The sequence below is a fragment of the Octodon degus genome, unplaced genomic scaffold, assembly GCF_000260255.1.
Source record: "Octodon degus isolate 3935 unplaced genomic scaffold, OctDeg1.0 scaffold00093, whole genome shotgun sequence".
NCBI lineage: Eukaryota > Metazoa > Chordata > Mammalia > Rodentia > Octodontidae > Octodon > Octodon degus.
In genome coordinates this window covers 333,565-348,260 of record NW_004524669.1, presented here as the reverse complement: position 1 = coordinate 348,260, position 14,696 = coordinate 333,565, and the positions used below count along the sequence as shown (strand labels likewise).

The following is a 14,696-nucleotide window of genomic DNA, read 5'->3' as shown; positions in this document are numbered from 1 at the left end:
GAACCTGCAAAAATGTTTTGTTCACATCATGATATTTCTGAGTTATACCAAAATAAATGAAAAGACTCTAATCTTCCTAGATTCTCAGAAGGTAGGACTAACTTGCACAAAATATCATAGTTAACTAGAAAGACGCAAGGTGCTACTTAAGTGCTGCACATTTAACTATGCAATAGAACAATAGCATCACATGAAAAGCAGCCTTGGATTGCATGACATAGATGCAACAGCATTGAGGTGGAGCAATTAAATATTTCTGGAATATTTTTAATGAAGTCTTTTTGTCATTGTAAGACCATTTTTTGCTACTATCCTGGACTATATAGTACCGAGGCTGAGCTTTTGGAATAGACCTGCTTTATTATCCAACCTAAACAGGAACTGAGTTTCATGGAAGCCAGCATTCTTCCTTCAGATTAAAATGCATATTTTCTTCCTTCTTAAAATTAGTGGCAGCAATTCTCTAAATTTGATTCTGTTGGACAAAGTAAAATAGAGATCAATAAAATTTTCATGGAAGGGCTGGTGAGAGAGCTCAGTGGACTAAGCACCTGCTGAGGCAAGTGCAGGGATCAGGTGGCGTTTGATCCCCAGACACAAGCTGCACCAGCCCCGCCCCCAGGCACACTACGCTGGCCACCAAGACCGGGCGTGGTGGTACACTGTTGTAATCCCAGTGCTGGGCAGGCTGAAAACAGGAGGATCACTACGAGTCAAAGCTGTGTAGTGAGACCCTGTACCAAATACTTAAAGAAAAAAAATTTCTATGGAACTTGAGAGGTTTTAATAAAATCCTAAATGTTAGCCAGCCCTAAGACTCACGATGATATTCTGCCTTGACTGTCCTGAATAAATTCTTTTACCTATTATCAGGTTTCTGTCATTAGAATTTTCAGTTCCAAGTTTGCATTACTGTGGCAGATAATGATTTATGAGAAAAAGTAATGATATGCTTCAACAGCCAAACTATGAACATATGTTGTTCCCAGGGAAGTAAACTAGAGACCAGAGAAGGGAGATATTTTACATTTTACTGTTTGCCTCTCTTGAAACAAGACCATGAAAATGTGCTACCTAGTCAAACATAAATAAAATTTTATTGGAAATAAAAAAATTCCTTAGTTAAATGGAATAAACTCACATTGCAGTGTACTTTATCTCTGTCCATGAACTTCACCAATCAGCTGAAACATTAGTACCAACTTTATATCACTTGAAGCAAATAAACAATTAAATACTTAAGTATTATTATTGTTATTATTTTTATGTATGTGGTACAGGGTCTTACTATGCAGCTTGGACTTGTAATGATCCTCCTGTTTTTTAGCTTCCCCAGTGCTGGGATTACAGGCATGTACCACCATGCCAGGTCTCTGTGACTGGCTTAGTGCACCTGGGGGTGGGGCCAGTGTGGCATGTGGTGCCAGAGGATCGAACCCCTGTCCCTGAACTTGCTGAAGCAGGCACTTAGTCTGCTGAGCTATCTTGCTGGCCCTAAGCATTATTGTTTTTGTTGTTGTTGTTTAAGTTTTATTTTTTAAAAATTTTATTGAGAAACAAATAGCAATGAGACAGTTTCAAAACCGATTAGTGGGACAGTTTCAATAATTAATACACTGCATATTGTTGTCTTTGTAGTGGTTATTCATAGTATAAGATGCAGACATGATTTCCTGTCCAAACACTATTAGTGCAAATCTTGCTTCTTGTTGAATTAAGAGAAAGTAGCTGTATATCTATCCTATTTTGTATATACAGACATAAAATAGTCCTTCATTTGTAACCTCTTTTTTTGTTTAATTTTGTCAGAGATGGGTATTCCGTTGCCATTTAAATATTGCAGGTTTGTGAATTCAGCAAAATAATCCAATATAGTCCAGTAGTCCATAATAGTAGTGGGTTATCCCTAGGACTGGCAATGTCAGAAGTTGTTGACTTGAGCTCAGCATATTAATATGGCTTTACTTTTTATACCCTGTTTTTATACTTTTCTGCTGGATGGTTAAAAGCAAGATAAAGCAAGACCTATAAAACAAGAAATGTAACTTTTGTATCTGATAAGTTCAGTCAAATCCCCTCAGGATTTACCCTGAAAGCCTATACTGCAGTTTTTAGATCCTTTGTCAGTGCCAGCCATGTGAATGAGTCACGACCATTGCTTGACCAATTTGCTCTCTGTGAGAGCCTGAGAGAATGTTTTCTCTCCATGTGACTCTCCTTAGGCACACTCTACATGATTGATCGCTTTCCTCTGTGGCCCTATAATCTTGATCAGTAAATTTGGGACAGGATATTATAGTATAGGATAGTTACAGGATATTACAGTATAGGTTCTCATATGTCCTGAGTCTTAATTATGACCTTGAAAGGCTAAGGCCAAAATATTGGCTTTCCTTGTGGCCCTCCTTTTTCTCTAATTTTTGGTCTTAAGAATTATTATTGACATTAGAAAACTTAAAAAATTACAGGTTCTATCCTGTACAGCACCCAAAACATAATATGTAAATATATTAATATAAAGATAAAAGCATTTAAGAAGAAACATAGAATTTGGTCATTTTCTGAATAGCATAGCTAGAAAATGAGAAAAAAACACAATTATTTTAACGTCATCTTTTTTTTTTTTTTTTGAACTGGGGATTGAACTCAGGCTCTTGCCCTTGCTAGGTAAGCACTTATTCTACTGAGCCATCTCCCCAGTCCCCTTAATGTCATATTTGACTAATTAAACATTCTTCAAGAATACAGGCCTTGGGCCTGGGAGATAGCTCAGTGGAATAAGCACTTCGCTGGCAAGTGCAAGAGCTGAGTTCAATCCCTGGTCCGGAAAAAAAAAAAAAGAGAGAGAGAGAGAGAGAGCTTAAAAGATGCTTTGGGGAAACTACCTGCTTGGGCCCCCTCCTGTCCCTCTCTTGGACAGGAGCTTTCTTTCTTTCAAAAAATATATTCTGCTCATTAAAAAAAAAAAGAAAAATAAAAAAAGAATACAGGCCTTAACCCCGTCCACCTGCCCGCCAGCCTTCGTTCTCCATGGCAGCCACAGCCCCCAGCTGCGTGTAGATGCGAAAGCCGGTGAGAAATCAGGCCTCACTGGAAACACTGAGCAGAGGTTGGAGAAGTACTTCTTAGGAACTGAGGAAACTCATGCATCAGAAAAGGTGACTCATAAATATACCAAAAGAATATGGCTGCACAGATATCAGAATCTGATCAGATAAAACAGTTTAGGGAATTCCTGGAACCTACAATAAACTTACAGAAACCTGCTTTTTGGACTGTGTTAAGGACTTCACAACAAGAGAAGTAAAAGCTGAAGGGATCACCTGTTCAGAACACTGCTTATAGAAATATTTTAAAATGACACAAAGAATATCCATGAGATTTCAGGAATACCATATTCAGCAGAACGAAGCCTTGGCAGCTAAAGCAGGACTTGTTGGCCAGCCTTGATAGAGAAGTCCCAATGGATGGACTTGAGTGGAGGCTGCCATAGGTGTTGCTCTGGGAAAGAGGCTGCGTCTGGTAGAATCTCTGGAAGTAGTGGGCACCGTGTCAGAACAACTGTCGTGACCATTTGGCAGATGGAAACCACTGGAGAAGCACGATTGCTGCTCACCAGGAATAATCAAAATAAAAGGTCTGGTTGAAACGACGTTTGTTGAGGCCTTAAGATTTAGCAGCTTGGTCCCTTCATCAGAAAGATAAGCCACTGTTTCTTCCATTGTGACTGTTAATTTTAATGAAAAATACGTGTTCAATCATGTAAGAGAAAAATTTTATTATTGAAACTGAAATAAATGGAAATATCACCGCAAAAAAGAATACAAAGCTACATGAAAGAACACCTATAAAATATTACAACATTATTGTGGTGTTTTTGCTTAAATAGCCTTCTGTAATGGCTTTTGTGACATCTTTTCTACTTAGTGTTGGAGAGCATTTCTTTTAAATATTCATTTAGGAATCGATAAGTCATATTCAAAGACTTAATTTTGACTATTATGAGGATTTTTAATGCTAACATGAGAAAATAATTTCCCCATTTCATAGAGAGCATACACTGTGCTAAGATTTTTGCAGCTTATGTGTTCACATGAGATAAAGAATCAGCACAGAATAATGCTTTTGTCTTGGAGAAGCAGCTCTTACACTCTGAGTCACTTGAAAAAAAATCATTGCAAGAATTTTGAGACTCTAGAGGATTAAAAGTAAAGAGAAAAGACCAATAGCAAAGTACAAACTCTCAAAATCTGGAATTCAGATACCAAAGAAACAGAAATTTAGCAAAAAGAGGAAGAGATAACAATTGTCAAGTCTATGCATCAAATGTTAGTGCACCTAATTTCTTTCTTTCTTTCTTTCTTTCTTTTATTTTAAAGTCTTCAGAGTTATTAATTGTTCTTATTATATATTGCTGAGCAGTAAACTGTTTCAAACTTTCATGGTGTAAAACAGTAATATTTGCACAGGTTAGGAATTTCAAAACACACAAGAGGAGTATAATACTTCTCATAATGTCTAGAGACTCGATTGTAGTGCCTTGAGAGGCTAGAGCTTGGAATGCTTGGGGCTGGAAGTCCATTTCTAAGTGGCTAATTCCCTCACACATGTGACACCCAGGATGATGGGGGCAGTGACCTGGGCTGGCTTAAGGATGTAGTGTGCCTAATTTCATAAAACAAAAACTACTGGGTTTAAGACAGACACCAGTACAATCACAGTGGGGGACATCAATACTCCATTCTCACAACTGGAGAGGTCAATAAAAAAAATCAACAAGCATCAGAGCTCAACCACATCATTGAATAAATGAATTTAATAGATCCCTGCAGAGTGTTCAGCCACCAACAGAATACTAATTTTTCTCAAAAACACATGGAACTCTTTTCAAAATAGACCCTATCTGAGGCCATAAATGCTTAAATAAATATAGAGGAAATCAAATATTCCACCGCATACTATTAGATCAGAGTGAAATGAAGGTAGAAGTCAACAGCAAAAGAAGCCACAGAAACAACATAAACTTATGAATTTTAAATAAAGTATTATTGAATGATCAATTAGTCACAGCAGAAACCAGAGAAAGAAGAAAAATTTTCTAGGGTCAAATGACAATGAAAACATAATCAATGAAAAATTATAAAGAATGGTTGCAAATTTAGAGTAGTGGCCCCAGAAAATAAGTAGGCATATAATTTGATCTCCTTTACAATTTGAGGGTTCTTTTTTAGAATTCTTAAAATCCATCCATGAATTTCAAGTTATACACCACTGATTAAGGATATTCTATAAATGGAAAAGGCTCTCTTTACTTAATTTAGGTGTTTACCTAATTTAGATAGCTACTTTGGCTCAGTTTGGGGTAAAGAAAGTGCCCCATCATTCTCATTGTTACTAAGAATTTCTTCTCCTTTCTCCAAACTACTGCCCCTAGTCATTTTGGTCCCATAGAAGTGACCTAGCCCTCATCTTCCCATTTCACTACTTCAGATCTTCCTCTGGGCTTGTTCTAATATTGGTTCATGGTAGGCTCTGTGATGACGTCTTGGGCCAGGGAGCATGAGGAAGAGGGAAGGGAGAGGACAAAAGGGACTCAAAGGAGGAGCTGTGTACAGTCTGCGCATGCTACTTCTCTCCATTGTACAAGCATGTGTGAGAGTAATTTTTCAAAGCAAGAGGGGAGGCAAGAAAGTAAAACTCCAAGTTATGAAATTACTTCAGTTAGGTAATCCACCCACCACTTGATTCAAAGTGAGACAGACATCTTGGACAAATATTATTCTGATCATCATACCTTAACAAAGCATTTGAGAGTTGAACAAAAAGATATTCCAACATCAGCAAGACTCCAACTGTTCCTTAGAGCAGCTCCAGCATACACTAACTCCAGATAACGCCTGCCTTGTTTGTCTTCAGCGAGAGGAATGTGGAAATAATCCTTAAAGGTGAATAAGATTTTATGAAAATAGTACATCTCTACATTGCTAGACCAGAAATCAATCAATCGCCCCTCTTTGCTTCTGATCATTATAATAGTTTTGGAACAAAAGGGAAGGAAGAAGAATAGTGTTATTAATCTGGAATCTATAGATTTCCCAAAAGTTTAATGGACAGAATTTATTTTTGTGGCAAAAAACTGCATATTTATTTTCATTAACACTAAATTAAGATTTTTTTTTTTTTTTTTTGCAGAACTGGGGATTGAACTCAGATCCTTGCGTTTGCCAGTCAAGTGCTTATCCTACTGAGCCATCTCTCCAGCCCAAGATTTTTCTTATAAGCAACAAACTGAAGTCGCAGTAGTCAGCTGTACCTTTGTCACCAATAAGAATCACAGATATTTTTATGTCATGTTATTATTGTATGTACCTCACAATATTACTTATACTGACCATTACTTTGACAGTAATTAACAGTTATTAAACATACTGCTGAAGCTTGTTAATGTTTTAATAAAAAAGCCCTATGACATATGTTAGTGTGTATACCACAGATTTTATTTTTGTTACTTAAAAATTATATTTCAACATGACTGCTATCTTTTATATATATACATATACATATATATATATATATATATAATTTTATACATTTAAGAACATTCAAAGAAGCAGCTCATAGGCTTCAGTAGACTTCCAGAAGGATCCATGACACATAAAAGATTCCCTGTGTTAGATCAAGAATGTAGTAATCTACCAAATATCATGTAACTGTGGCTAAATGCATGCTCCTTAGTAAATGGGAATATCAGCTCCAAGTTAAATAGTTGGTAGCCAGGAAGTATTGTGCTTAATTTTTGATTTTACAGTGAATGATTTTAAGAAATTGATAAGGGTGATGCTATACCCAATTTGTTTCATATTCTGGCACTGTGATTCTAGGCAAGGTGACTTCTCTGAGTTTCAGCTTTCTCTGAATGTACAAAGTCATAGCCCATAAGTTTGTTAGAGTGTTCTCTGCCTTCAGAATCCTTTGAGTCTTTATATTTGTTTGCTTATCAAACAAGGCACATACTGGACAACAGACACACTCTACTTGTATGGGTTAAAGTTAGAGTCATGTTTCTGTCCTTTTCTGAAGAATTGTAGTAATGTTATATCACCCACACACATCCCACAAGCTCAAGACAAAATGTTGTCCCCACTGAGACTTCACTGGTTCCCTTTGATTTCTTGTCTGACACCTCTAACTCTATTCTGACCAATCTATTGCATAAACAAGTAATAATATTTTTCAAACAGTTTTAGTTCCCTGTGTCTAACAGTATACCTGATAGTATCTTTATCCTATGTACATTTTAAATGACAATGAATAATAAACATTAATATAGGCTTTAGTGGTACAAGAACAAAGTACATACCTTTATCATCAGCTTGATAGCTTCCACAGTTTCATCAGCTGAAACATCAAATGGTTCAAATGATCCTTCAAAAGCTATGAAAATCCTCATTATGTAATTATCTCCTCAAAACCAAAAAAAAAAAAAAAAAAAAAAAGGAAAAAAATCTTTTTTTTTCAAAGATTGTGCTAGGTATCTGGAAAAAGTTCCCATGTACAATTAAGGACAAAATTGATGGCCAGAGACCACTGTCATGGTCTAGCCTCACAGGTGAGTTGGAGGAATATGAAGACTCAATTCCACAGTACCACAGTGCCGGGGAGCACAGGCAGCAGCTCTGCTGGAGGAAGTGTTTCTCTACTGAAGGCGGCAGTCACCAACTGTGCCGTGTTTGTATTACAGAACCAGGCATACTTGACAGTGGTCAAGGCAAGTGTGAACAAACTTCAAACATGTAATACAAAAATAGTACACATAAATTATACTTTGGTGATGTGATCATATTCCCTTTACTCTATGTATCCAAGGACAGCACTTAAAAATAGATCTATGCTTGTGTACACTGGCATAAGGTAAAGCAAGCCACAGTTGATTATACTGAATGAGTTAAGCCTGAAAGTTCTCTGTAAATAACCCTGAGCTGAAGTATTCTGGTTTCCATAACTACTTTGTGTACTTGTTCTCTGGAATTTCTAATCCTGCCCTGGGATACGGAACAATACTTACTTGTTCAGGGTGATGAATGTGTAGGCCAATACGCTTTCCCGTTCTCGTCTCTGGGTAATGGCATCTGCTGAATAGCAACATAATTTACCTGTTTGGTGTTGGTGGGTAGTATTTCAAACCCCAGTCATTATGTTAGTGATGATATTAAAGACTATTACTCAAGCTTGTAGAATAAACATGTTGGTGGAAATCAAAATAGTTTCTTCTTAAATCCTCAAATGATATTGTGAGGTCTCCAGACTCGACCCTCGCCCAGCCAGGAAAGAAAAACTCCCCAGGTAGATCTTTTATTCTCACCTACAGGTGTGCAGTGTTAACAGGAAGCCGGCAGCTTCCCTATGCAGCTCAACCTGCAGAGTGCCAATTCTCCAAAAACCCACAAGAGGCTGTGCCTGTCAGCACCTTACCAGCACTCTCTTGTACCCAGTACAGCCCTATTAGCCAGGCCCAGGGCCCCTACTCAGTGACTCCTCAGCAATGTCCTGATTAAGTAGACTTATGGAGCTATTTGAGATTTTTCAATTCTAACAAACTCCTTGACCATAATTCAACTAGTAAGGAACTAGCCATCTAGAGATCATTGCTTCTGTCTGCAATAAAGTGCGAGAAGCACTGATGTACATGGCATCATAGTTTGGGAATACCAGAAAAATTTCTATTGATTGTCAGAATTTTCAATTCATTTATTTGCCTCTAAAATTTTTGTTTTTAGGGCCAGGGAGATGGCTCAATGGAATAAATGCTTCCCTGGCAAGCACAAGGGCCTGAGTTCAATCCTCGGTTCTGAAAAACAAACATACAAACAAACAAACAAACAAACAAAAAAAAACCACTAAGATTTTTGTTTTCACAAAGGTATTGTGGTTTCTGAAGTTACTTTATGAAATTTATACTTTTAATAAGGCTAATATTCTTGAATTTGCTTATTTAAAAGTTTTCTAAATGAGGCTCCACTGGATATTGAGCACTGGGCATGCAAGGCAAGAAATTTTATGTGTTGGAGAGAGAAGGGCACAATTCAAGGAGGAGGACAGTCATACATACATAGAATGTTATAAAATTGAAAACTAACAAGTTACATTACCTTATAGAACACAAGGGAGAGAATTCTTTGTCTCTAGTGGGGGGACTTCTTTCCTATGTCATAGTGCCTACTCATTATTTATCATACTGGTCCAGAGCTCCACCGCTGATGTTAGTGGACTTGTATTTGAATCTCAGTACAAGAATTTGACAAGGAAAATAGACAAATACACTTTTACACATGTTAAGACTGAGCTACCCAATGGGTAGCTGAGAAGTCTGCTCTATTTCTCATAAGCTACATCAGTTAGGATCAATGATTTAATTACTTTAAGCTATAGTTTTATCACCTGCCAAAATAAATGCAATAATAGGACCTAAGATTGCCATGAGGATTGATAAAGTAGTGTGAAAAAAACTTGGTACAGTGCTATCCTTGTTGCAGCTACTGTTAGTGCTATTGGTGAGAGCTGTGGAAAAAGCATTGAAAATTCTGGCAATATTTTGAGGGTACTGCTCCTATGGACATAGAATTGGATAGGAAAGAACGATTTTGAAAACAATGAGAAAGCTTTGAGAATCGACTTTATCTAATTAAAAATTGTACTTGGCACTAAATTTAAAAAGTCCCAGGAATAAAAAGTTGGATGGTTGTGAAGGTTAGAGAGGTAAGACAGAGAAAACTAAGAAAACATAGTAAAGGCTGAAAATACCAATCAACTCTAGCAATTCTCAGTGTATGTACTTCCCATTACTTGGTTGGTATTCCTACTGACTAGCTCATCTAACGTCTTTAATTTGATCACCCGAGCCCATGCCAAATGCAATTAAGCAGTTTTCTGCTGCTTTTATTTTGGAAATGAACAAATTAGGAGCAGACATAACTCATTAAATTGCTAAACTTGGTAAGAGTTAACTATAATCAGGATGGCAGCTGGAAGAATTTCTAGACTGTAGAGCTCATACCAGATAAAAATATCCTTTCAAGGAAGTGTGATTGTACAATTCAGAGCTAGAACAAGATGATGCTTGATACAGACAATAACAATCAATGAACAGGAAAGAACTCTATAATCAGGAAAGCAAACAGCAATGAGGAAAATAACAGTTATAATGTACAGATTATTATCAATGGAAATAGAACAGACAGTATGCTAATTGAAACAAAATATTATACTGGTATGCTTTATATCAATAAAGAACTGGAAAATTAATCTCTATCTTTAATCATTGTCTCATTTGTAAAATCAAACACATCATGTTTCATATTCTCTTCCCTTCTACTGTCCTTGCGATTGTCTTATCCCTTTCTTATACCTAAGTTATAGAGAAAACTTACATTTTCATCAGATCTCAGAAGATTAAGACATGTCACCTCAAGTCTTCTGTGTTCTCATATTTTTTGTTCAGTGATCCACATTCTTTGGATTTTTCCTTTTCTGCTTGAAGAATGTATTTGATCTTGTAGCCTACAAAGAGTTGTGGGAACAGCCAAATATAAAGTATCAGCAGTTGACAATGAAGGATCTGCTAGCTGCCTTCTTTCTGAATCCAAAGATAAGAATTGATATGGGTGTTTCTAATACCATCATAAGTGTTCCATGTGAAAAAATGGGGATCAAGAGCCACTGACTTTCAAAACAGTATAGAGGTGGTTACCTGTTTCATTACACTAAAGTCTTGCTCTAAATATATTCTGGTTTAAACTGTTAATAGTTTTATTAAAAGAATGCAAAAGAAGCTACCTGTATGTGATTTCACACCTTCCCATATATTTAATGTTACCTTTATTACAATGAAGATCACTAAATTTACATCTCTATTGCAGCCACTCTTTATATCCAGATACTTCCAGGATATTTCCCATTGGGTAGCTCAGTCTTAACCTGTGTGAAAGTGGACTTGTCTATTTTCCTTTTCAAATTTTTCTCTTTTTCAATTACCCAGTGTTCTCTGTCTCCTGGTACTGTTATCTGTTCTCTGGTACTGCAAAACTTCTAAAAATTGGGCGATTTTTAGTGGTTTGTTTAAATGACCTTTAATACTTTCTAGATTTGAAGTTTTTAGGGGAGAGTTGCAGATACCTGTTTGAAATTCCTTAGTTTTGTCACATTATCTACATCTTTCATGTAATTTAAGAATTTTCTATGGGTTAGATCTAGGATGTTTCCCTAAACTTGCATGCACTTAGAGATAGGGTTTGGGAAGGTGGTTGAATCACAGGTGTACTGTACTTATTGGTGGGTTCACCATGACTTCAGTGGCTGGTGTTGGGATAAAGGGTCTGGGGGGATTCGTAGAGGTATGACCTGGAAGGATGCATTTGCCTTGCCAGTGTGTCCTGTCTTCCTCAGCTTTCTGGCCACCATGACCCAAGCGGATTACCTCACCTAGGCACTTCCATCAGGCTGCTTCTCCTTGGAGTCAACTGGCCATGGGCTGAAAACCTGAGCCAAAATGAACCTCTCCTTGAAATTGTGGGTGGGGAGTATTTTACTTCAGCAATAAGAAAGTGACAAAAATAAAGTTTAGCACCAGAGAAGTGGAGTTGTTGCTGAAGCTATACCTAAACATGTGGTTTAGAAGCCTTTAGAAGTAGTTTTCTAAAGGAGTTTGGAAAGGTTTGGAGATGGGGTATGAAGAAGACTTTGAATGTAGAAAACTGGGCTAGGTGAGTGAATCTGGTCAGAGTTTAAAAGACCAAAATACTGATGGGAGTGTGAACAGTGAAAGACAGCCTCAGGAGGTTTCAGTTGAGAACAAGGACTGCATCTATATTTGAGCTAAAAACTATGTACGTTATATGTTACTTTGTGGCAGAAAATTTGTCTACAATGTGCTTATGTCCTGAGATTTGCAGGAGAATGAAATCAAGGATGATGAACTAATTAATCTGGTGGAGTGTCCTGTCCCATGGGTCAATCAACGAAGGTCACCTGGGAGAGGAGCGGGGAATGGAGGAGGGGACAAAGGACAGGAGACCCGAGAAATGGAGACAAGACAGGATTCTGATCAAGTCTTGTTTATTCAGGGGAGGTGCTGGGTAAGTAAAGGGAATGTAGGAAAGAGGAAGTCTTGGCTCTTGACATCAGCAAGTATCTAGGCAATGGAGGAAGGTCCCTCCCCTGGGACATAGCACGTGATTCACGGGGAATGGACAAGGCAGGAAGGACCAGAAACTTAACTCAGTAGGGGAACAGAAACTTAAGAAAATGGCTGACACTATTATAAAATGGATACCAGTTAATGGCTTCCTACAGTGGAGGAAATTTCAAGACAGGCCAACATTCAGGCTCTGGTAGGTGTAATGTTGATTACTTTTAGTTATGATAAGAATCAGGGGCAAAAGACAGAACAGAGCCCAGAAGGGTGGTCTACACCTGTAATCCCAGCATTTGGGAGGCTGAGTAGGAAGATCACCACAATTTCAAAGCTAGTCTGAACTCCACAGTGAGTTCAAGGCCAGCCTGAACTCCATAGTGAGATACTGTCTCAGAGAAAAAAAGATAGAAAAAGATTTGAAAAATTTAAATTCTGGTTCAGAAGGAACCACATGTAAAATTAAGGCCAAAATAAGTGTGACTGCTAAAGTCATTAGCACTATTAAAACTTTGTAAGGGATAAGAAAAGAGATCACTTGAGGGGCATCTCAGGAATCAGCAATATCCCACACTTCAGAGGTTTGAGAGTGTAAAGTGTAAATCTTTCATTTGAGAAGTGAGTCCCTGGAAAGTTTCTCCAAAAGTGTCTTGTAGAAAATTCATTTTCTATGGTTGATTTCACTGTGTTGAGCCATCCAGATACTCAGGGGCTGCTGCACCGATGTTCCAAAGGGGTCTGGCTACTGTTCAAGCTGACAGCAAGCCTTGGTATTGTTTATGTGATTCTGGTTTTACTGGCATGCAGAATGCAAAAGTCGTGGTGTCAGAGGGGATTCCACTTAAATTTTGAAGGAAGATCTTCTAGGTTAGACAAGGAGCTCCTGACAGGGCTGTGCATGAGTTGAGGGCATGAAATGAAAGGTGGAGTGGTGGCCCATGGAAGTTGAAGACACCAGATGTGGCGAGTGTGCCATGGATAGCTTTAGTCTAAGAATACGTCTATCTCAAGAGAGAGCAGAGAGAGAGAGAGAGAGAGAGAGAGAGAGAGAGAGAGAGAGAGAGAGAGAGAGAGAGAGAGAGAGAGAGAGAGAGAGAGCTCCATGGGTTGCAGCTAGCATGGCAATGACAGTGAGGCTGCCAAGTTCTCTGCAACTTGAATCTCACTGCTTTGTGCTCTGAATGCCAGACATGAACTTAATATTTGCTCTGGTAGATTTGGTCTTGTTTGGGTCTGATTATTATTATTTTTTGTCTCTCAGTTCCTCTCTTTTGGAATGGGAATGTTTACACTGTGTCATTGTACCTTTGATTAGGTATTTTATTTTTATAAAGGTCCACAGCTAAGAGTTTGCCTTGAGCCTCAGAAGGGACATGGACTTCTAGAAAATTCTAGAACTGTTCAGACATTGGGAAGGGATCACTGCATTTCCAGTTGTACAGGTGATTATTATATTATGTTAGGTGAAAATGTGAACTTTCTATTCTGTTTGCTTAAAGGCTACGTATAGTATAAGAAGATGTTTGGATTTGGAATTGACCTGGGATGAATTGTGTGTGACCATTAATCCTGACATGTCAACTTCATTGGATTAAAAAAATCTATCAGATCAATAAAACGCATACCTAGATATGTCTGTGTTGGTGATAGAGGAAGTCTTGGGCACTGTATATGGTCCATCATCCATTCCTCTCTGTCCCTGTTCCACTGATTTGCCTTCTGATCATTAAGAACTAAGCAGCTTTGCTTTGCTGCACCCTTTTTGCCATGGAGTTTCTGATTAGGAGTCTATGTATCATCTACTGAATCTTCTGAGCCTGTGAACTATATTAACCTTTTTGTCTTTAGGTTGTGGATATCAAGTATCCTGTCTCAGTGATGGGGAATGAATATCTAACTAACACAGATACTGATTTTTATTTATTTTGGATACACTGTGTGCAATGGTGCATGATTTTAATTCCAGCTCCTTGGGAGACTAGAATGCAAAGATTATTGAATTCATGGCCAACCTGAAAAAATTATATAAAAAGAATTGCCTGTGACTACATGTCCAGAAATAGAATTGCTGGGGGGTATGATAGCTCTAGTTTTAATTTTTTCTTTTCTTTCTTTTTTCTCATTCTTAAAATTTTATTTTCCAGCAAAAACTGTGTTCCCACGATATGCCAGGCAACCTGATCAGTGTAAGTAGTATTTTAAATTATTTGTTACATGTCTAGCTGATAAACTTTTTTTTTATTTTGACATCAGTTATTTTTATTTTATAACTCTTTTTTTTTTTTTTTTTTCAGAACCGGGGATGGAACTCAAGTCCTTGCGCTTCCCAGGGAAGCGCTTATTTCACTGAGCCATCTCCCCAGCTCCAGTTATTTTTACTTTAAAGAAAAAAAAAAGAACAAAAACAATGGTACAGAATCTCCAAACAAGATTTTAGGAGAGTAATAATGGTTAGTACATTGTGTATTGTTACTGCCAAAGTAGTTTCTCATATTACAAGATATAGGCA

The 14,696-nt window shown here is 37.6% G+C and overlaps 1 protein-coding gene and 1 pseudogene across 1 annotated transcript in view; one reads left to right on the top strand and one right to left on the bottom strand.

Moving 5' to 3' along the window:
• The window catches only part of Ankub1 (ankyrin repeat and ubiquitin domain containing 1), a 29,782-nt gene extending 22,093 nt beyond the window's left edge, over positions 1 to 7,689 (bottom strand). The window contains exons 1-2 of the mRNA XM_004637977.2: positions 7,361 to 7,689; positions 5,795 to 5,938 (exon numbers count right to left, since the gene is read on the bottom strand). Of these exons, the coding sequence (XP_004638034.1) occupies positions 5,795 to 5,938; positions 7,361 to 7,450 (234 nt within the window). The 5' untranslated portion in view covers positions 7,451 to 7,689. The remainder of the gene's footprint in view (positions 1 to 5,794; positions 5,939 to 7,360) is intronic.
• Positions 3,069 to 3,742, top strand: LOC101582739 (annotated as a pseudogene).
• Positions 7,690 to 14,696: the final 7,007 nt, after the last annotated feature.